The following is a 24,741-nucleotide window of genomic DNA, read 5'->3' on the forward strand; positions in this document are numbered from 1 at the left end:
TCCCTATTGTTAAACTTTGACATGACCCAATTTAACATCGATCAGCTGTTGGAACACGTGTTTTCGAATACACAAGAATGCAATGTAGAGCTAATTTCTGCTCTTGTTAACTTCAGTTTAAACAACATTCCTGAATAATGTCATTTATATTTCAGTGTTTGTCTGACGAATCGGAACATTCTGGCTTCAATTAAAATGAGTTTGAGACATTGAGTACGACGTCGAGAATTCAGACCTCGGCGTCACGCACACAAGGATACGAGCAATGAGGATTTTTAAAATCAAACCCAAATGACAATACATGGACATGCAATAAACGATATAAATTTAGTAAACAATAGCATGCAGGCCTCATTTAGTAGTTGAATAATAACTTTATTTGTTCATTGTAGTGTTAAATAACCGAAAGTTATACGTACTGTGACTGTTGATCAACTTTTTTTTCTTCTGTATCATATATATAAATATACCGTGCTTCTTTGTTGTGAACTATTTTTTAATTCTGTCCATCTTTGTTTCAATTCAGGTTGCATTAAATGTATTATAAAAATATGTTGTTTATATAATATTTCGTGTTATGTTTGATAAATAAAAGTGTAATAAAAATTAATTTTCATCAAATTTGACATATTTTTCTGTTTGTTTATGAATATCATGCGGAAATAATTTAGATAACAAAATAAAATTTATATGACTGGATTGGAAATTTAATTCTCTATAAACTTTACATTGATGACTTATTGATTAAACCAAAAGAAATACTAAGAAAATAGGTTTGTAATACATTAGGGTTAAAATTCCAATAATATCAATAATCTCCTATGAAGTAGGGGTACTGATATGAACTGATAAGCCATGAACTGGCAGCCTGAAATGGCTTAGGTTTACATGAAGTAAAGGGTTAAGCAAAAAACAAACTTAAGCACTGCTTTCTGGCAAATAAAATCAGTCTATCTGGATTCCTATTTCAGGCCATATTCCCTCGATCTGCATCATCAAAATCAACATTGTACATTTGAAAACAACAAGTATTGTGTCAAGCACTTGTGTGAGCATTTTATATAATTATGCAAAGTCTCCTCCATGAAAAAATCTGTATATATATAATAGATTTGTGAAGAAATGAATTTTGAAGAAAAAAATCAATGGCATTACCAGTACATTTCGACAAAAACAATCACAACATAGCAAATTCACACAAAATCATGGTAATCTTTCCAAGCGGGATGGTCAACATAAAAGCTCCGATAATTGAAATAGATAAGACCATGTAAGCTGAATTATAAATACTATTTTGGTTAAAAAGACACCCTCCATTCCTATGACAACAGTTATTATTTGTTGTCCGGTAAGCTACTATATCATAGCTACGTTTCTTATATCATGGAACAGAATGACGTGCATTGGTAATTACTCCATCACCATTAATCCTTAAAGGGACTCGCTCCAACTTTTTCCTGGTAATGCATCTGAAAATACTTATACCCGGTAACTTTTTCACTCTTTAATATTGAAATTGCAGAAAAAAGTACACTAAGTATAAAAAAATACTCTGGTTTTAATAGGGTACAAACCCACACCGGTAAAGTCAAGAAAAAATTAGAATCCTGACAACAAAACCTTATGCCCACAAGAACTCATACACAAGAGAAGAACTTAACCTTTAAGCCTTTTGTTGATTAGTTACTAAAGATATTCAAATTCATGGACTTCAAAGATAATATTTGAGCATATATTAACATTTGTTGATTTTTTCAAGCCATCAGTATCTTAGTTTACTCTTAATGATTTGCCACTCTTTATTTTCTGTGGTACAAAAAAAAGTGTATTTTACAAAAACATGAGCGAGTCCCTTTAAGGAGCACCAGCACAAACTACATAATTATTTATTTCATTGAATAATCCACAATGCAAGAATATTATGCATTACAACTTATCAATAAATTATTTAAAATTAGGCTCTTAATCCATTTTCAAAAGTTTTCAAAACAGCTATGCTCAATATAAAAGACAGCCTAAAACCTTTTCCCCTGCTATAAAAGGACTCTCAGTCATCAAACTCGCCATCATCGGTGTCGCTGTCAGGTGAACTTTCTCGTGTGAACAGGTTGATCCTATTAAGGCTCTCAACCAAAAGTTTCATGTGGTCCTCGGAGGGAGTCGTCTGCTGAGGGGTTTCAGGTCTGGAAACCTCACGCATTGGACGCAGTTTTACACCCTTCTTTATCAGATTTACCATCTCAGCCATTGGGTCGGCTGATGGAGCTAAACCAATACAAAAAAAAACACATTCACTCATATAATGTTTTGGAAATTCTGCATTTTCAACAACACTTAAGAATTGCAACATTGAAATCAACAAATAATTTAAAAGTTTTTAAAGACACAGTTTAACTTCATCATTCTATATTTGATGTGTAAACACTATTGCCAGGACTTAATTACATCACTCAAACATTATGCATACCATACATGTAGTGTTTTTAAACCTTTTATTAAATGATTTCAAAATTAGAGATTTTACAAACCTTTTGGTTTCTGCATCTCAGGTCTGTCAGTGGCAGGCTTGAGTCCCTTAAGGCCCTGCTGTATCGCCTGGAGGTCTGGTTTCACCGGCTCACTACTTCCCTTCTTCTGGGCATCCAGTGTGCTCATATTCTCCCCCTTTTTCTTAAACACCAGGAGGGGTGGGGGTAAAGGCACTGAAGGAGGAGGCGGTGGCGGTGGTGGTGGAGGTGGAGGTGGGGGGAAACCTGGTGGAGGAGGGGGTGCCTGACTTGCAGTCTGAGATGATTCACGCTCTTTTTCACTGAAATGATTGTCTGAAACTGGAAGTTCATGACTGGCTTCTGTTAGCCTTGTACCAGTTGGCTCACTGGTTGTCGTGTTTGTGTTTGATTGGCAAGGGGGAGGTCCACTCACATATATAGTGACGGGTATGTCACCATCAACTGTGTCTTTTTTGCCACTTTTTGGACGTGTCACTATACGTTTTTTGTCCTTTACATTAAAAGTAGCATTATTGTCCTTAGACACAGGTGTCTTTCTCTCTCTAATGGTTGAAAGCCCTTTGGTAGTTTGAATGAAAGACCTACCCTTCTTCTGGCTGGGTGGCTGGTATCTTGGAGGTTTTATGGTCGCTGGGGTAGGATATTTCTGTAAATTGTAGACTTGGTTATAATATATAATAAAGACATCAACACTAAAAGACTAAAGCTAATATATTAATATTTGTAACATATGCACATAATCTTAAAAAATGCTGAAAAAATAAAATAACTCTGATACCTACTTTATATTAATAAAAAATAATCCATGTCACAAGTTAGTTCTGCGATCAAATGATGATATCAGTTTGAAAAGAATCACAATGCAGAAAGAATAACCAGTCGAGATACATACCACCCTGAATGTTTTGAGGCGATCAATGGTTCGCCGGCGCTCTGACACTATCAAGTCCTGCTTCTGCTCCAGCTCTTCCCTCTGCTGTTCACGTTTCTACAGAAATATACATGGATTCAATCAATGAGTTGTTTAAATACTAATTTATTTTAGCTCTACCTTGAAGACAGCTGAAAGCTGATATGAATCACGCAGAGTCTGGTTCCTTGGTAAAAATCAGTACTAGTGCCTTTTTTAAAAAGCCTTGAGAAAGTTCCTCTGGTTGGGTTCAAACCTACAGCCTCTTGGGTGAGAGGCGGACACCTATAATTAGCAATCGGTTGATTCACACTGAAATTGTTCAGCACTTCATTCCAATAGTATTTACTTCTTGCATTCACTTTTTTCTACATTTTGATACAATGAACTTCTTAATATAACCTTTTATTAATTAATTACCAGGCTGAGTCATGAATTGCTTGATATTTACCTTCTGTAATCGGTGGGCATATTCAAATCTTTCAATTTCTTCTCTTTTCTGGTTTACTTTTGAATGCATCTTTGATTTTAAGTTGGCCTGAAAATAAATATCAACCATATGTTCCTGTGTAAGTTCAAAATGGGTCTTGCATTAAGAATTTGAAAATATACGTATGAACTTCCTAATCATCAATTTAGGAAGTTGTTCCCTGAACTGTGGAAGTTTAAGTATATGGTACACTAAGCATTTTTCCACTATTGTCAATCTAATATATAAAAAAAACATTTTTTTCTAAAGCTTGCCAGTTATACAAAATTTATATTAAAACAATTACTTTACTTCAAGACTTAAATGTTATAAATATATTGATTCCTGGTTTTTTTAAGTAGAAATACAATTCCAAACATTCTTTAATGGAAGCACTGCAAAACTTATTGCAACATGAGAATTAAAAGTAACGATACGTATCATCTATTAATACATAATATTGCCTACAGGCGGTGGTGTATGAGTATTCTATGAAAAGTTTTCTGGATGAGTTCGTTGTTGTTTGTTACAGGTTAAGTGCGATGAGAAAAGACAGAAAGGCGGGAATGGTTATGGGAAATTTTATACATAACACACCCACTATAAAAACTATTTATTGAATAGAAAACTCACTTGACCACTCTCATAATTATACTATTATAGTAATACACACTGACCAATGACCATGAAGGATGTAAGCGAAATCTGTATGAAAGCAAGAGTGCAATAAAATCATATGGTGAACACCCTGTTGCATAACCTATTTCTGAGAATAAAACATTCTTAGAATATTAATATGTAAAACAGAAGTTCCTTAAAGTTATGATTTGTGTCATATAAACATCACAAACATTGAAAATTGTAAACAACCATTAATCATACCTTAATTGTCCTTAGCTTTGCTCTTTTAGTGTTGATGTCTTTAAGTTTAGAATTGATCTTTCTGAGGCGAGGGTCAGCCACCATCATAGACGGGAGGTCAAGGTCATCGTCCGGGCTCAAGTCATCGACGTTCTCAACAGCATCATAAAACACCACACGATCTGCCTCATCTGGAAAACAGCCTTAGGATACAAGAATGCAGCCTTTACATCTGTTAAATTTATGGAAATCACTTGTATAGAGGTTTACACTCCTTTCTTAAACTACATACCAGAGTTTTTAATGGCAATTTGGGTAATGCATATAATTAAATGATTTCCAGAATAAAGCCTGCAGCTAAGAACAGTAATATATAAGATACTACTTATACCTTCTATAGTCCTTGTGATAGCCTCTTTCTGAGTTTTAACCAGCTGTTCCTCTGCCTTAAGTATATCTAGGTGAAGGTCATATATCTTTATCTGCCAATCAAACACATCATTCTCCAGTCTAAGAAGGTCATTTTTCAATCCAGGAGACTCATCCATACTCGCTATCTTTTGGTAAAAAAGCAACACATGAATATTTAAATTGGGAGCACATCAACACCGATCATATTTTTTTCCAACCATTTCAAAATGAACAGTTTTAACATGTTATGAACAGTTTACATTAACATGTTAATCTACTGGAAATTAAAATTAAACATACTTATCCTTTAATATTCCATTAAACAGACCAATGTTAATATTGTTTCCACAAACAACTTCCTATTAGGTTTAAGATAAAATCATTCAAATAGATCTTATAAAAAGGCTTGAAATTTCACAATAAAATCCTACCATTTCTTTCACTTTATCCCTTTCCTGTACAAACAGTTTCTTTTTACTTTGCAAAAGCTGGAGGTTTTCCAGACAGTAATCCTCCTTGACTCTGGAAAGAAAGTACATTATGAAAACAATTTCTGATTAAATTAGTTTGGTATTTCTAGGTCTACAAATCATTCTAATAAAACAACCTACATAGTACTACTAGTATGTTACATATATTGTGTAATACCTTCATTTGTTTTTAACAAAACCATAAAAAAATAATCAAGAAATAGAGGAAAATGAGATTTACATTTAACAAAAGTGCTGTGGAGCGTTCTTTTCCATCCATACGGGACATAGATTTACACTTGTAAAAGCAAAAAGTTTTGGCTTTGCTACACATGTGCACATTATCACTGGTATATAAGTATCTTCCATGGTCGAGAGTGTAAGATAGGTTCATTCCGACCCAAGCGTAGGGTGTTTTGTGGAAACGAGGTTTACCGAGTTTCCGCAAAACACCCTGCGCGAGAGTCGGGATGAACCTATCTTACACGAGCGGCTATGGTAGATGCTTTTTCTCCCACCTCAGTTAAACAAAATTAAGTAAAAATGTATTTTTTGCTGGAACTCTTTTTTGCTTAAAAGTGAAAATAATTGCGTATGGATATGCAATAATTCGTGGTTGTCATGGATATTCGCGCAGTGATTCAGAGTATGTAAATGGTCTGATCGGTCTTTAAATAGTTCTAAGAAGAGTGAAGCATTATTTCTTGAAAGGTGCGTGAAAACTGTTTTCTGGTGACATTTGAAGCGAGAAATAATTAACTCGCGTTCTAAATATTGCCACCAGACAAGGTTTCCATGATGCGCTACAGACGACAGTCTTCAACAAGGGAGGTAATTACAATTTGGTGACCATTAAAAGAAGTTCCATAGGGCATTTTATCTTCGTCCGTGGGCAAGATAAGAAATTCTAGCATGGTTAAATTAATGGATCTACTTATCTGAGGTGGGAGAAATAAGTTTACAACATTGCATGTGAAAATCTTGGATGTAACTTTCAGGCAATTTAAACTTTTTGCAAGACTTTCAAACTATCAAGGGCCATAACTTGACACATATTGAAACAAGAGTCATGGGCCATGCTACTCATGTGCAACATTTTGTCATTTGTAACATGTGAATAAATTTTGAAGTGGATATCTTGAATGGTTATTAAGTCGGTCAAATTAAAGTTTTTGCATGACTTTTTCAACTCTATCAGGGGCAAAACTTGAAAACAACTGAAGAGTAATTGGTCTTGCTACGCAATTGTATAGTGTCACCAAAATTATTAGCTCAATTTTTATGTGAATATCTTGAAGGGTTATGAAGTTATTATCAATCAAAGTTTTTGGCATGACTTTTCCACATCGGGCATAACTAGACAATTATTAAGCAAGAGTTATGGTCCTTGCAACACAAATGGCATGTGCATTTATCACTTGTAGCATGTGTACAAAGTTTCAGGTATATATATCTTGAATGGTTATTTATGGTCAGAATGGAATTTTATGACTAATTTCAAACTAAAAAGGGCATAACTAAAGCAAGAGTTATGGGCCTTGTTGTACATGTGCACTTTGTAACTAGTATAATGTGTAGGAAAGTTTTATGTGATTATCTTGAATGATTATATAAAAGAAAAATTACTTTTCTCAAACTATCAAGGGGGATAACTTGACTTTCATTAAAGCCAGTTTTATGGGCGTTGCTGTGCATTTGCATACTGACTCTGGCAATAAGTGTAACATGGAAATATCTTGTTTTTAAATGATGGCCAAGGTTATAGTTTTTCACAATATAAATGTTGATGCAGATGACACCAAGTCTGTGACAAAGACTCAACATTATTTTTCTTTAAAAACAGATGAGGTAAAAATTAAATACTAGTATGTTACTGTAACTAAAATGATAAAAATGGTCTTGCCTATAATATCTTTCCTGAGAAACAAGCTGAAAAGAAGTAGGACCAAATCTCCTCCTGTCTTCATCAAGGCGCTTTAGAATATCTGAAGCATTTATCTTGTAATATAAACATTGAATAAGTTTGAAATGTGTCTAATTAGTAAACTTTACAAAAGGAATAGTAAAACCTAACAGAAACTTGTTTTGATCTTGAAAAAAATATTCACAATTAAACATGTAAGTTAAAACAAGCACAATTAATCATAAAGGTTTAAACTCTTATTTTCAAATCATTTATCATTATTTATGAATCCCTTACATTTTTATAACAGTTCTTACTCACCCAGCAGTATGTCTTTAGTCTGTGTATAGTACTTGATATAGTTGTCCTGTATGGTGTCAAGGGCTTGTTCATACTGACCCTGCCACTCAGACAGCTGAGCACAGAACTCACGCCGCACCCTCTCACCATTATCTGGGTTTTGAATCTCTGACTTGGCCTCCCGAACCTTGAGGCAGGCCACCTCTCGCAAATCAAGAAATGGCTGCAGCAGGTAGTTGAATAGTTCAGCCATTGCTATGTTTAATTTGAATACAGCTGTGTCTTCTCTCTCATAAATACCTGTCATCTCTGACATATTGCTTGCATTTTCGCGTTCAAATAAAACATTCTTTAGTTCTTCTTCCGCTAGTTTTATATTATAATCATATCCCTGCCTCCTTAACTCACTAATGCTTTCAAAATATTCTTCTTCAGAATGCTCTTCAAACATTGTAGACATGAGCAGATGTTCCTTGCATGTTATTAAAGCATTTGGGAAATAGAAGTTCTGCAATTGATCACATATGTCATCAATGTTTGGTGGGGTTTCCTCATTACTGACATACGCCCATATTCCCCAGGGCTCCTCTGGAAGATCAGGAAGAAAAGGCCCAAGGGACGGGTGAATAAGGCACAGTAGATCATGAATGGCTCGAAGCTCCCGGAAGCTGAACAGACCTGACCTGCCATGATGCTCAGCTGTGTCACTCACAACTCTGTTTCGTAGCCTGCAAATCAAACAAAATATTTCAGAAATTAACGAAACTCTGCAATTATGTTTGTTCTGCCAGTATACCTACATAATTGGAGCTCTCATCCATCTCTTAATCAAACCTGAAAATAATCAAGAAAAGTAGCAGTTGCCCAAAATTATTGCTTACTGATACCCATGAACCATAAAAAATGACTTTTCGCCCATCAGAAATTTCTCCTTCCAACTGATTGGAAATATTTTAATCTGAAGACAATCAGGTTTCAGCATAACACATTACTCTAACAAGTGAAATTCGAAAGAGATAGAAGGTGCAACAATCAATGCTGACCAACATTCCTACAAGGTTTCAAGAGTTTTGGAACAATACGTTTGGTGCTATATGTGACACAATATTTTTCACACCATTTTTTTCTTAGACAAGGACCCTAACTCTTGTTAGACCGAGTGAAATAAGAAAGAAATGGCAGGTGCACAACAGCCAATGCTGAAAAACATTTCTTTCGATTCTAATATCAGAGTTTCATGAGTGGGGGTGTAATTCTTTACAAGCTTCATGTGACACAAGCTTTTGTTAGACCCAGAGAAATGTGAAAGAAATGGGAGATGCATAGCAGACAATATTGACCAACATGAAGTTTCGATTGCGTAAGTGCAATATTGTTGGTGCTACATGCAAAACATTTTTTTTTTTACAATTTTAACTACGTCAAGGGCTGTCACTCTTGTTAACCCTAATAAAATGTGACAAAAAATACAGAACCACAACAGCCAGTGCTGACCAACATTCCTATGAAGTTTTAACATTGTGGGATGATATATTTATTTTGGCAAAGGTGCAATACTGTTAGTACAATATGCAACACAATATATTACTTTTTAAAGGGCCATAACTCTAGCAAGTCCAAGTAAAATGTAACAAAAAAAAAACTGGTGCACACCACCCATACTGACCAACATACCTACCAAGTTCCATGTGTGTACATGTGGGTGCAATTCTTTTGAAGCTACATGCAACAAAAGAGTTTTGGGATAAAATGGGACACAACACAAGGAACACAACTCCTATACAGGATAATAGCCCCCAGTTATGTGGGAGTATAATTGTGTTTCTTAATACATTGGTGTGAGATATTGCTACTGTCTTTAACTAGTCCTCACCTGCATGTGACAGCTAGTTTTCTTTCCACATCATTCCAGGAGACCAGGAAGAGGAGGCGAGGAGGGATGATATTTGATGTGAATGGATCCTCCTTGATAGCTACCCAACCCTCTAAGCTGTCTGGCTGGTCAAAACCATCACAAACTCTTGGACTGGCCATGGTCATTTTATCACCTGCTTTAGAAAATTAACAGTTAAACATCATTGTATAACATTTTGTAAGTCTCACAAGCAGTTTAAAACGTTTATGTCATAGCAAGTTCCTAATGAAAATAGAGCCATTTTGCCATGGGCTGATAACACATTATTTATCACCAACAATTAAAACAGTGGAATTTTATTTTTATTTCTAAACTCTGTGCCATCAAAACTATTTCAGCTGTTTTACGAATATTTGTTACTGTTAGCACTAATTATAACAGAACGTTTAATTTAAGCATCTCCAGCATCCTGATGTTGTCTTGTATGTGTGGATCCAATATGGCAGGCTAGGGGCATATTCTACTACTTGTCCAATAACAGTCATGTAGCATAGCTCCTTCGTCTTCTTAGGGCTTTGTACATGTTTCTTTAGATGAAAACTCTGGTGTTTTCTGCTCTCTTACTGGCATTGTTGACATGGTTATTCAAGTTGTTTTCAATGTTAATTCTGAGGTAATTTGATGATTTAGTTACTTCTTCAGTGTGGATGTTGTATGACATGTGTTTCGTGTTTCTTTTTTGGTAATATGCAGCAATTGGCACTTCAGGGGATGGAATTCCATTTTGCACTCCACCTTCTTTAACTGGTTTAGGTATTCTTGTAAAGCCTGGAGATCTCAATCACTTTTGACCTTTTGTATGGAAATTAAAGCTGCACTCTCACAGATTGATCATTTTGACAACGTTTTTTTATCTTTTGTCTTGGAATGAGCCAATATTTACGAAAATGTCTAGAAACCAGTGATATAATAAGGCTTACTACAGATAAGATAGCAGTTTTTCATGTTTATGGTAGAAAATTAATGTTTGACGCTTAAAAACTGCAATTTATGGACATTTTTTTCAGCAGCTGAGAATTGTTACATTGTGAGTTATCTTTTATGACTGAATTAAAGGGATTGATGCCAAAATCAGTGTATTCGGAGACAAAAAAAAAAAAAAAAAAAAAAAAAAAAAAACTGTCGATCTATGAGAGTGCATCTTTAAAAAACAGTCTTCTGCAAATTATCAGAAATTGGATGTACAAGAGACATAGCTTAGTAGATTGTTACTGAAGAGGTGAAACAGCACGGGGCCAAGGTCACTGCCCAGTGGTACGCTGGATTCCATGGCTGCAATTTCATATTTTATGGCATCTAAGTTGATCATTTGAGTTCTGTTCTTAAGTAAATCATATGGATCCTGTGATGGATCTTGTTTCTGATAGATTCTGGTAATTGAACGAAAACCCTCCTGCACCAGAAATGTCAGTGATGACCAGTGGCAGTGGCAGTGACATTGTAAGCAAACGTGGGAGCAAAAAACACGTTTTTGCGTATGTTATTTTCTTTTCTAACATTCACTCCCACTCTACAAAATAAGTAATTTATCATATAATTATTAGATTACCTTCATATATTAACCAACATTATTGTTTGTTCAGTGTTATTAACTACACAAAAACAACGAACAAGCATGATTAATCTTCTTTGTTTATGTTTTGGTTTGGTCAGCTGACATGTCATAATTGATATTGTTTACGCAGTGATATTTACTTTCAGGTTACACCCAACCATTATGCCTTCAGAAAGACCGCGGCACTATTTACAAAAACGGACCAAATATATTTATATAACATAATATTTGCATCAGGGCTTCCATAAATAATTTGAAACTGGAAATATGAACTTCCTGTCCATCAATATTGGAAGTTTTTCACTGAAATGTGGAAGGTACAGAATCTCGATTACAATATTTGTTTGCACTGTTTTCCAACTCTCGGGTATGTTAAAAATCCAATACTTTGCAACTATTACTAACTTGTCAAATTTCACAGATTTAGATTATAATTATTCATTTTATTTCAAAACTGATTGAAATTGTGACCATAAAAGTAATATTGATACCAGGTTTTGATGTTTTGAACTTTCAAGCTTTCAACTTTGGAAGTTTTCTTCAAAATTACAGAAGTTATATTGTACTCCTAAGGAATCAATTTTAAAACTTTAAACCCATTTCGAGAGAGTAATACTGGCTGGGAAGCAGTTTCCGACGGCAAGCAGTTTCCGACAAATTGCTTTTTTTGCGTACTTAGATATCACCTTAATCAACAGGGCTTCCGTTAAAGTATACTTCCAAACTTCCTTTAACGGGCTTCCGTTAAAGTATACTTCCAAACTTCCTTTAACGGGCTTCCGTTAAAGTATACTTCCAAACTTCCTTTAACGGAAGCTCTGTTTTCTATTTTAAACGAAACAAATTCTCCGTAATATGTGTTTGATTGCCAATGCTTAGTCTTGCTATTTATTAAAAGTGTTTATGAATAAGTAAAGCCACAAAAATCCGTTGACAATGCTACGACTGCGAGGTATGAATGATACAGATTCATGAAGTGCGCTGTGCAAAGTGGCGTTAGATCACTAGCAATGGCATGTCCGTTAGCCTGTCTCATGGTCCGAATGCATTTATTAACTTTAAAAAACCAACCTTACAGTTAAGAAAATAATGTAAGTAAAAATGCAATTTGCTAAGTCATCCTGTTTAATTGAATAAAATCACATAAAATAAAGTTGCAATTAGCCCGCCAATCATTTAAAAGAAAACGATTGCATTGTGGATGATCAAAGAGATATGGAATTAATATCCACCCCCACACACAGGAAATTACGGCGCTTCAAAGAGATGTGTTTGTCACCGCGTCGTTCTGGTGAGCGTATTATGAAGCTGTGATCGGTAGAGACCGTCCCGATAGCTCAGTAATAGAGCGTTCACTTCGGATGGGCAAGGTCCCGGGTTCAATTTCTGGCCGTGTCATACTGAAATACGTTGCACAAATGTTGTACCAACAGCCCCCTTGCCTGTCACTAAGCATGTAAAGGGTGGTACATGTACTTGGAAATTTTGAATACTCAATAATGGTTTAAAGGGGCTGTTTCACGTATTGGCACTCATAAAAGTTTTTTCTGTAACGAATATCAGGACAATTATCTAATAGAATGTGTTACGCTTTGATATCATAATTGTAAAAAAAGTACCAAAATGTAAAAAAAAATGTGTCGGACACCGGGTTCGAACCCGTGTCGCCAAAAAAGGCTTACTCTAATCGGGTGACATAATTAAGCTATACTCGGTAATATCACGTGATAACACCGACTAGCCAATCACGCATAAGGAATGAATTCTACCTGGTAGACATACCCAGTAATCATTTTAATGGAAAAATACGAAATAACTGCAAAACTTAAATAAATTGTAAACTATGTGGTACTTCAGTTAGTAAGTTCCAATGCATTGTACACATCGATGCCAAGTTTATGTCAGTTTTCGACAATTTTCTTTTTTTCCCGCTATTTTATCATACGTGAAACAGCCCCTTTAATTAAACACAGGAAGGTTGTATCCTGTGTACTTGTGTGATACAACAGGCACGTAAAAGTATCAGGAGGTATGTTTGAGAATGGTCTAGGGTATCGCATCTGGATCTTTTAGAATCTCACTTCATTTCGTCGACCCTGCTAATATCCGGAGGTGACAAAAACTTGTAGTTACGTCTATTTCATTTTAAAAACACACTTACTGCCTTGGTCACAGTTGGGTCAAGCCATAATGCAGGCAATAGGTGCGGGCAGACCTTAAATTTTCAGCCGAGCAGGTGCAGTGGTTTCCGAGATTTTTCAATAATTTAGGGAAAGGGGCCGGGGCCGTCCATTTTTCTTATAAATTAACAAAACTGCTATGATAATCATGAGAGTTTGATTTGTTTATTGTTTCCAAAAGAAAAAAGACAGAGAGAGGAAAATATAGTGAAACGGAGTGTGTCTTAAAAATACACACCAAAAGGCCAAAAACATATTTTAGGCTGGAAAGCCTTAAATTTACTGAAATAGACATGTATGTTTTAGTATACAGACAAATCATGAGTTTCACATGATTTGAAGAAATCGCATATGTTCTGACATTAGGAATTAGTCAAAAAGGGCGAGGTATCACCGTACGTTGGGCACTACCCAACTAATCTCAGACCAGGGTTGATATAGAGAAAATATGTGTTCCATACTTGATAAATTTTGCCAAATAATTTAGTATAGTTAATTTAGTTAAAACTTATTGAATATAGCTCCATTTGGAATCAAAAGCTGATATTAATGACTCTAGAGTCCGTTTGCTGTTTAAAACTCAGTGCAGGTTTACTTTTGAGAGACCATGAGAAAATACCTCTTGTCAGGGACCAATAACAATTAGTAACTTGTATATCAATCAACTATTTGGGTGTACGACCAGGAGCGATCAATGTAAACCACTTGATAAGTTTTCGGGTATTAAACCTGGCAATTCCCCCAAAACGAGGCAAAAATAATAAGCCTGATCGAAGCCAAAATCAACACAGTGAAGATTTCAATGTATTCCTTTACTATCTTCACGGCAAAAATATATAACTTTTGCAATATTTATTATGAACAGTCACGCACCAAAATTAATTGTGCATCGGTATACACAATAAACACATTATGCAAACAAAAAAATCACACCGTAGCCCTATAGAAAGTTTTGGCTGACAACATTAAGTAAATAGGCGTAATAAAGAAAACCATTAAGCGTCAGAAATAAAACCCGTGCCTGATTTAACTGAGACGTTTTGAACAATTTCGAATTTGAACCACCGAATCGCATTTTACTTTTTGTTATTTTTCTAATTTTGTTTTAACTCATTACAAAACTTTTTGTTAATTTATTTGTTAAATTTTAAAAACTTATGCACAGATTTATTGAGTGTAAAAAAATGAAAAAGAAATACATCAAATAATTCGAAAATATCGATTCAGAGCAAGCACAACAGAGAAACAAAATGGTATTTTCTTTGAAATCATTTACTTACTCTAAAAACGTTTATCTCTGTTTATTTTGTATATGAAACATTAAAGGAAAGTCAAACTCATAAGACACATTAAATTGAAAATGTGTTTATTGCTTTCTTACTTCTTTATTTTTGTACAAATTTACCGGCTTCTCTGAAAATTGGTGGGTGGGGAATGGCTTAAAATGACAAGCTCTTTTTTTGGGTGCTCCTATTGGCACCATTCTCAATGGATCAAGTTGAATTAATAACATAGGGATATTAAGTCATGTATTCCCCTGTATTTCCCCATATTTGCTGAGATGACGTGTTGAATTGATGATGCCATAGCGGAATATTGCGTTTGAGTCTGGAAAGTTTTGGTGAAATTAGCGGGTAGTTGGTTCGAGTAACATGTTTTTTTTGCATTTCGGGTTTGAAATTGCATTTATTTTCAGTAAAAGTGTACAGTTTCTTAAAGATTTGTATTAACTCTACAAGGAAAGTCCAAAAGTGTAGTTCTGGCTTCCATAACTTTAATGTTGATATTTATTTTTTTGATGTTTACAACACATTAAAGTTATGGCGTAACCCCCATAGAAAAGTCCACCAGAATCAATTGAGTGTGATGATGCAATGCAGTCACATGACCATGATGACGTCGATGGATTCTATTTATAGCGTCAGATTCACATTGTTCATTTAGTTGAATCCAATTGCAGTAAGGCTGAAAATACCTTTTGATAAGTAAAAACAATTTATTTATTCCAAATTTGTTATTAGTTATTTACTAATTATTCAGAATAGAAAAAATAACAGCAATATAAACACTACATTAGTGAGGTCAAATGTAGGTCACATGGGTATTTTCTGAAAATCTTGGTGTCACGTGATTAAATTTGAACACAACTATGACCTAGATAAGGAATGCTTGTAATAGGATTTATTAAAATGCTAAATCAACTATCTTTAAAGTGTTTTTTGGTTTTGAAAATGTGTTTGTGAACTACATTTTACTTCATTTACCTGAGGATACAGTTATTTTGTCTGTACAATGCATACAAGTGAAATAACAGCATGACATAAAAATGTCACGAATTCTGGTAGGGTTTGGATATGGCGTTCTCTTCAGCGAACACATCCAAAAAGGTAATATATAACGTGTTCCCTGAAGTTCTTTAGCTACCAAAAGTGTAGAGTTTGGTTGCGATTTGACAAAGTTATGGCCTCTTGAGCAGGGTCATCTCAGCAAATATGGGGAAATACAGGGGAAAGACGTCACCCTTTACAAAGATAAAAGAATAAAAATTCAATTTTTTTTTTTGGTAAGTTATCATTAGTAACAGTTTCCCCATCATTAATAATTAGTCTGGGATTATTTTATTTTAAATGGGGGGGGGCGTGGTCAAAGGGGTGTGTCAAAACAACGCACCCTGCCCCTATGGTCTTATGTATACACAGCATACTACTCTACTGGACTTCCCTTGGGTTGTGTCACTGATAAATACATTGCCAGGTCAATGATATACTTTGCAACTTTTGATAAATTTAGAATGATTAATATTTTTTATAAATTATTCAGCCAATGAATTAAAATCCACATGTTTTATTTTAATTTTAGATAATATTTGACAAAAAATGCACACACTGTCATAGTTTCCAATATAGTACATCCAACCAACTTGGTAAGATCCCAAGCCATTAAATCATTATCTCATCTCATGTATAGCAGTGGTCGAAATAAGCACAAGCCTGCTGTTTTGGGTTATATACATCAGGGCTTGTTCAAAAATGTAATTCAAAGCAGTAGTATAAGAATTCAAGCTTGTTAATCCAAAAGGCTAATCTCGATGACTGGTAGAAGTAGAAGTAGAAGTGGTATAGCATTGAAATTTCAGGTATATGCTTTTAACTATCCAACATAGTTCAATATTTCAGCAACTACTTGATGTATTGCATTGAGACTGTACACAATGGTTCTCATCCATTCAACCTACTTGAATAACTATGTCAGATAAATGTTCTCCCTATGAAATTCAATTTATGGCCCTTTATTATTTGACTTAGAAATTCTGGTTAAGGTTTTGCGTGTAACCACACAGTTTGCAGTATTTTGACCTCAAACGGAGGACAATTTCTGTCAAGTTAAAAATATGGATATAAAGAAAATTATTCATGTTGTCTTCTTACTTCAGTCTCGAAGATATGACACCAGGACAACAATATTCTCCCCTGAGGGAAGACTTTATCAAGTTGAATATGCCATGGAAGCTATTGGCCATGCAGGAACTTGTCTTGGAATCCTAGCCTCAGACGGAGTTCTCCTTGCTGCCGAAAGAAGAAACACAAACAAATTGCTTGATGATGTTGCCTATTCAGAGAAAATTTACAAACTTCATGAGTAAGCTTATAATTTGATTAAAAAGTCTGTACCATTCATATTTCAGCTAGATTTACCATGAATTGTGTGGAAGTGATCATGTAAGATTTTTATTTTGTGCACAAATGTCAAATAGACTTTCATATAATTTAAATGAATAATTTCAGTGTAAAAATATACATTATCGTCAATTCAGGGACATGGTATGTAGTGTTGCTGGTATCACGTCAGATGCAAATGTTCTGACCAATGAACTGCGGTTAATAGCACAAAGGTTGGTAAAATGTCAAAATATATAGCAAGTGTATATAAGACAATTAGATCTAAGTTAAATGTGTAGTTAAATTATGTTTGATGTCCTGGTAGTTACATTTATATCCATTAAATATAAATTGAAGCTAAGAAATTGAAATTTGAAAAAAAAAATATATGCTTTTATTAAGTTGTGTCTCTGTGCAATGCAGTATAAGCCTGAATTACTCATATTTTTTTGTATATGCCTCTATTAAGTGCACAACTTGTAAGGCCATAAAATAGATGGAAAATAATGTTTTAATTTGCAGATATCTTCTGCAGTACCAAGAACCAATCCCTTGTGAACAATTGGTTAGCACCCTATGTGATATGAAACAGGCATACACACAGTTCGGAGGTAATGCTCTTCGTCCTTCTCCAGAAAACTTTCAGCCAATTTCAATTTGATAAATGAATTTAGAAATATCTGGTTGAAAGAACATGTGTTATTCTGCAATGTTTACATTTGCCTTGTCCTTGGTATAGATAAAACTTGATGTTCATATTGTAAAACATGCAATGAGTTATGAAATCATTGTTAATTTCAATATTGCACTCGGGTTGCCGTTGGATTAGCGCGATGTCACTTAACTAATGGTATACGATGTAAAAAAACACCCCAGCTTTTCTTTTAAAGAAACGTATGCTGTCGGTTACATTTCTTTAAGAATGATAACTCAAATGCAGAAGATTCTACTTATTATCCCCCGCCTATTAAATAGGGAGGGGGATATTGAAATGGCGTTGTCTGTCCGTCCTTCCGTCCGTCCGTCCTTCCTTCTGTCTGTCCGTCCGTCCGTCACCTGTGTTTTCTCAGTAACTAGCCGGTAGAATTTCATGAAACTTGAAATAAATATGAACCACTATACTGGAATGATGCCCGTCCAAAAAAAAAATTTGATTGGTCAATTGTCCTTGGAGTTATTGCCCTTGATTTTTTGAAAAATGTACATTCACAGCCATTTCTCAGTTACTAGCTAGCAGAATTTCATGAAACTTAAAATAAATATGATTTACTATACTGGGATGATGCCTGTTCATTTTTGTTTGGATTGGTCAATTGTACTTGGAGTTATTGCCCTTGATTTTTTGAAAAACTCATTTACAGCCATTTCTCAGTAACTAGTTGGTAGAAATTCTTGAAACTTGAAATAAATATGAACCAACATACTGCGATGATGCCTGTTTATTTATATTTTGGATTGTGTAATGTCTAAATGAGTTATTTGCCCTTGATTTATTAAAAGATCCATGTTTGCAGCCTTTTCTATGCAACTAGCTGGTAGAATTTCATGACACTTGGAATAAATAAGAACCAATATACTGTGATGATGCCTGTCTATTTTTTATTGCCCTTGATTTATTAAAAAATCATTGTTTGCAGCCGTTTCTCAGTAACTAGCTGCTAGAATTTAATGAAACTTGAATGTTAAATGAACCAACATCCTGCAATGAACTTCTTCGGTGAATTTCTACGGCTACATTTTTATCTCAACTATTTAGTACTATTTTGCAATGATTGATGTTTCCGAGTAAGCAGTTTCGGAAAAGACAGTTTTATTTAATCATCCCTCTGATTTATTTCGTTAAATTTTTTTATCATAAAGTAGTCCCGGTCGATATTTTATAATTTGGCTCGGAAAGGGATAAACCAATGTGCTTATCTTATTCTTTCTGAGATTTTTTTTAACTTTCAAGCACAAACAAGCCATCAAGCACAAACAAGCCATCATTGGCGGGGGATATCTTTTCACTGAAAATGCTTGTTTTTAACCATTATGAATAATTATTTAAAAGGTTAATATAAGTATTGATCACATTTTTTTTGCATTCATGCTGTATGAACACAGTAAGGCAAGCGAGCAAGTGACAAAGAAGGGCTAGTGCACTTCATGGAATTTCCCTGCGTGCCCCACTGCTTTCATACATACTAATTTTTAGCTCCACTGGCCGAAGGCCATGGAGCTTATGTCGTCACAGATTGTCCGTCGTGAGTGCGTGCGTGCGTGCGTGCGTGCGTAAAATTTTACTTTAAACGACATCTCCTCTGAAACTGATAAGCGGATTTTGACAAAACTTCACAGGAATGTTCCTTTGGTGGTCCTTTACCAAAATTGCTCAAATGGTTCCGGTCCATTGCACAATATGGCCGCCAGAGCTAAAAATAGCAAAATCTTAAAACGACATCTCCTCTGAAACGGTTCGGCAGATTTTGATGAAACTTGACAGTAATGTTCCTTGGGTGGTCCTTTATTAAAATTGCTCAAATGGTTCTGGTCCATTGCACAATATGGCCGCCACAGCTAAAAATAGCAAAATCTTTAAACGACATCTCCTCTGAAACGGATAGGCAGATTTTGATGAAACTTCACAGGAATGTTCCTTGGGTGGTCCTTTACCAAAACATTCGGAACTCCTCGGCCATTTTTTCAAAAACAACCTCGGAAGTATGCAGGTACATCAGTTGAAATAGTTCGTAAGAATTTGAATTATATCATTAATTAAATGTAGTGTTTCAGAGTTGTATTTATTGATCTAAGTTTAAATTGATTGCCATTAAATTGAATTATTGCAAACATAATTAAGAATTCCAAGAGTTAAGTCACAAAGTTTAAATGCTAAATAAAATTACTACGCGATCTACTTGCAGCGGACTTAAACGTACCACTTTTTGAGTATGTAAACCGTCCAAATACATCCGAGGTTGTTTTCGATAAAATGGCCGAGGAGCTCCGAATGTTACCAAAATTGCTCAAATGGTTCCGGTCCATTGCACAATATGGCCGCCAGAGCTAAAAATAGCAAAATCGACATCTCCTCTGAAACGGTTCGGCAGATTTTGATGAAACTTGACAGAATTGTTCCTTGGGTGGTCCTTTATTAAAATTGCTCAAATGGTTCTGGTCCATTGCACAATATGGCCGCCACAGCTAAAAATAGCAAAATCTTTAAACGACATCTCCTCTTAAACGGATAGGCAGATTTTGATGAAACTTGACAGAATTGTTCCTTGGGTGGTCCTTAACCAAAATTGCTCAAATGGTTCCGGTCCGCTGCACAACATGGCTGCCAGGGCAAAAAAATAGAAAAACCTTTAAAGAACATCTTCTCAGAAACCGATGATCAGATTTTGATGAAACTTAACAGAAATGTTCCTTGGATGGTCCTCTATCAAATTTGCTTCAATGGTTTCGGTCCACTGCACAAGATGGCCCCCAGAGGTAAAAATAGAAAAACCTTTAAACGACTTTTCCTCAGAAACCGATGATCGTATTGCAATGAAACTTGACAGAAATGTTACTTGGGTAGTCCTTAACCAAAATAGCCCAAACAGTTCTGGTCTGCTGCACAACATGGGCACCAGAGCTAAGAATAGAAAAAAACGTTAAACTACATCTTCTCAGAAAACGATTATCAGATTTTGATGAAACTTTACATAAATGTTCATCGGGATGCCCTTTAACCAAAATTGCCCAAATGGTTCCGGTCCGCTGCACAACATGGCTGCGAGAGTTAAAAATAGAAAAACCTTTAAGGACTTCTCGTCCGCAGTCTTCACGAAAAACATTTTAACCTACTAGCCAGTTGGACTAGCATAATGGCATATTTTACTAGTCCGAATGACAATCTAGTAGTCCGACTATTTTGCCACATTATAAAACTGTATGCTTGAGGTAAATACCTATTTCAATTGAGCAGCTTGCAGTTTGAGTAAACATTTCTTTATTATGATGCTCATGCAGTGATAGGGAGTGACATCCTTCTGTTACGAATAGTGCTTCTTGTTTTTCAGAACCTATGGGTACTATGTAAAAACAAAAGGCATCTTGCTTGAATTGACTGTAATAATATCAACATGGTTAGAAAAGAAATGCCATGCTTTAATAGCTTTGATTACATTTTACTACTGAATTACCTGCCTTTAATAGAAAAAAAAATAATGTCTTAATTTTTCACGTATAGCATCTTTAAATAATTTTTAAACAATAATAATTTATGAGTAAACATATAAGCATAAAGTTCTCACAAAAAGATCAATTTAAAAACGTTACATTTATACATAGGAAAGTATATATAGACTGAACATTAATTTTCGTTTAAGTGACATTCTGAAAGTTTATGAAACAGCTATTTTTAGTAACTTAAATGGCCGAAAAGTGTAAGTGAAACACCAAGTCGATTCTATCTCGTCAGTTCTTGTTCAGGTTAGATATTTGCTTCATAATCTATTCAGATTAAATGTTAACCGATGATCAGATTTTGATGAAACTTGACAGAAATGTTCCTTGGGTGGTCATTAACCAAAATTTGTTAAATGGTTCCAGTCCACTGCACACCATGGCTGCCAGAGCTAAAAAATATAAAAAACTTTATACGACTTGTCGTCGAAACCGATGACCTTTTTTCGATAAAACTTGACAGAAATGTTTGTTTGGTGCTCCTTTACTCAAATTGCCCAAATCATTTCGGTCCACTGCACAACATGGCAGCCAGAGCTATTAAAGTAAAAAATTTTTTTAAAGAACTTCTCCTCAAAAATTGATGATTGTATTTCTATGAAACTTGACGAAAATGTTCGATAGGTGGTCTTTGCTTGAACCTTTTGGCCAGTGGAGCACAGGCACTGATGTGCCTCTTGTATTATGATCCATGGATTATGCATGTTTCACTAAAACTTAAACATAATCTTTAAACTAAAGGGGCAGAATAGTCAAGTGCGCTCTGTAACAGCTCTTGATTTGATTTTTAATCTGTCTCTGAAACATAATATGTTGTGTAGCTGTTAGTAACTCATCTATCCTTGCCACAGGTATGCGCCCATTTGGGGTGTCCCTGCTATACATGGGCTGGGACAAGCACTATGGTTTCCAGCTTTACCAGAGTGACCCCAGCGGAAACTATGGCGGATGGAAGGCAACATGTATTGGTAACAACAGTGCGGTAAGTTGGAAATATCTTTAGAGGAGTGTGTTATGAAGATATTTAACAATTTTTAGTACTATTAGTAATGATACATGTACTATATTGAAGTAAGATCTTGATTTCTTTTTAGAAATTAAATCAAGTCATGTGAAGAATGAAGTTCATTTGTACATATTAATTAAGACAGATTACCATAGCAATGGTTCAAATTTTACTTTTACAGTTAATTTTGTATTTAACTTCATGTCACATAGGCTGTACAAACATGTTTGTTTACTGTCACATAAATAAACACATAGTTGCTCATTCCCCAGAACGCTGTGTCCATGTTGAAGCAAGATTACAAGGAAGGGGAGGTTAACCTGCAGCAGTCCCTACAGCTCGCTGTCAAGGTCCTCAGTAAAACACTCGACATGACCAAACTCACATCGGAGAAAGGTTTGTAATCATAAGCTTTTGCTCAGGCATTCTATAACATAAACCTTGAAAAGGTTCCTTATAAATGAGACCCTATTCAAATGTTGATTTAGTGATTATCTTTTATATATGAAATTATTTTGATTTTATTTCAAGGACTTTTATTACTTCACACTGACCAAACATTTTTGTACACTGATGAAACACATTACTTGAACAATCAACCTTAAATATACAATCAATTAGGTTTGCTGTCCATAAAATCATGGACTTAATGGGTTAATCGATCAATAACTCCTGTGTTTTAGTCGAAATAGCGACATTGACGCGGGAGAATGGTGAGACACGCATCAAGGTCCTTGACAACGCAGTGGTCGACCAGCTCATCAAGGTGCATGAGGCTGAGGAGGCCAAGGAGTCAGAGAAAAAGAAGGAAAAGTCTTGAGCTTTTAGGATACTCTCAGTCAGCAGTGAGGTAGGGTATACAAAGTCTTGATTAACTGAATGTAGAGCAAAAATGACTCCTTTATTTGCGCCAAATGGTGTGTGAAAATATTTCCAAAACAGTCAATAAATACATTCATGATAAACAAATAAAACTATATATGAAAAAGCAATCAACAGGAGATCCACAAGACTTTAATTTAATTTAAAAATGTATTATAGTAAATATTTCTTTTGTTTTTCTGCAGGATTCCATCGATCTTCGGAGACTAACATGGAAGCATCTACATTTTTCCTGTGCAACCATGAACTTTCAAAACACTCTCTATTGATGCTCTGTTAAATATTAGTGTATACATTTAGTACAATTCTAATGCATTTGACAGTCTTTAAGATTTTATAAACAATACAATTGTTGTGGTAAAAAGTTAATGAAAAAGAAAAGAAGGGTGTGCTAATTAAGTGCTATTCGTGTGATCACCTGTGAACATGTGTTGTTTTTGTCATTTCAGACATTAATAAAATTTCATCATTCTATGTTGCTATTTTTCTCTCTTGATTCACAGCTTGAAATTATGATAATCATAATGATTTGGCCGGAATATTCACACACAAAAACTGAATACAATTATCAATCTCCTTATTTTACCACAAAAGCATAGCATGATTAGAATTATGTCTCCCCCCCATAAATGGGAAAACATTGTTTTTGCTGGAGTTGTCTGTCCATCTGTCTCGCCACAAATGAACAACCAGCTCAGGTCAAGGTCACACTGCGATCAAAGGTCATATGATTATATTTTGTGTCCTTTCCATATCTCTTGAACCGCTTCAAGGATTTTAAAATAACTAGCCACAAATGTTCACCATATTGAGACGCTATGCAATAACAACTGCCCAGTTCATATTTGTTTTGCTCTTTTTTTAAAAAAAAGCATTCTGTCATAGATTATGTTGATTTTAGAATCTTTGGTCAATATACTAAAGAAATCTCATTCCAGTCCAATTGATCAATCTTTTTTTTTTTTTACTTCAGTTCATTTTTTCCCCTTAAGTTACTCCGTTGAAATATTGATCAATATATATATATTGTATGTTTTATGATAAAATAAACGGATTGTTATAGATTGACAATTCCAAATTGAAAAGAAATATTGATCAATGATTTTATCACATAATACACAAGATAATTTGTTTTTAAAAAGGGTAAAGAAATTATGTGGAAAAGTCAGTTGAGGTTGACATACCTCGGTGATTCAAAACAGTTAACTGTCCAATTTTGCTCTAAATTAAAACGTATGTCTATGTTGGTTTTTAAAAATGGTCCTATTAATGTCTGCTCCATAACTCTTCAACTAATGAAAGACTAAACAACTTAAGCACATGTTCCTGATGCATACTATCAAAGTCACGGCAACAACTTGTGAGTCCACAGAATAATTATTTATTTATAACTGAATGAGATGTTAATGGTAATCTTTACCATGTTAAGGTCTGCTGTACAATAAAAGCTAGTTAAAACACATAAACCAGTTTTGGTAAAAATCTCACTGTTTCTGGG

At 34.8% G+C, this 24,741-nt stretch overlaps 2 protein-coding genes across 3 annotated transcripts; one reads left to right on the forward strand and one right to left on the reverse strand.

Annotated features, from left to right (window-relative positions):
• Positions 1-1,066: 1,066 nt before the first annotated feature.
• On the reverse strand, positions 1,067-11,449 carry LOC128228007 (junction-mediating and -regulatory protein-like). Of its 2 annotated transcripts, none has more exons than XM_052939017.1 (11): positions 11,299-11,449; positions 9,708-9,885; positions 7,856-8,562; positions 7,535-7,616; positions 5,593-5,683; positions 5,142-5,307; positions 4,772-4,941; positions 3,872-3,958; positions 3,403-3,498; positions 2,529-3,156; positions 1,067-2,265 (listed from the first exon to the last, which is right to left on the reverse strand). In XM_052939017.1, the coding sequence occupies exons 2-11, from the start codon at positions 9,872-9,874 to the stop codon at positions 2,048-2,050; spliced, it is 2,412 nt and encodes an 803-aa protein (XP_052794977.1). In that variant the 5' UTR covers positions 9,875-9,885; positions 11,299-11,449; the 3' UTR covers positions 1,067-2,047. The 2 variants fall into 2 exon arrangements, with proteins under 2 accessions (XP_052794977.1, XP_052794976.1); XM_052939016.1 differs by having other exon boundaries at positions 9,708-9,882; positions 11,299-11,440.
• A 3,112-nt stretch (positions 11,450-14,561) lies between these two features.
• LOC128229228 (proteasome subunit alpha type-4-like) lies at positions 14,562-23,717 on the forward strand. Its single transcript, XM_052940990.1, has 8 exons — positions 14,562-14,737; positions 16,918-17,123; positions 17,299-17,376; positions 17,666-17,754; positions 22,207-22,337; positions 22,634-22,757; positions 23,045-23,211; positions 23,429-23,717. The coding sequence occupies exons 1-7, from the start codon at positions 14,735-14,737 to the stop codon at positions 23,179-23,181; spliced, it is 768 nt and encodes a 255-aa protein (XP_052796950.1). The 5' UTR covers positions 14,562-14,734; the 3' UTR covers positions 23,182-23,211; positions 23,429-23,717.
• Positions 23,718-24,741: the final 1,024 nt, after the last annotated feature.

Source organism: Mya arenaria, chromosome 3, assembly GCF_026914265.1.
Source record: "Mya arenaria isolate MELC-2E11 chromosome 3, ASM2691426v1".
NCBI lineage: Eukaryota > Metazoa > Mollusca > Bivalvia > Myida > Myidae > Mya > Mya arenaria.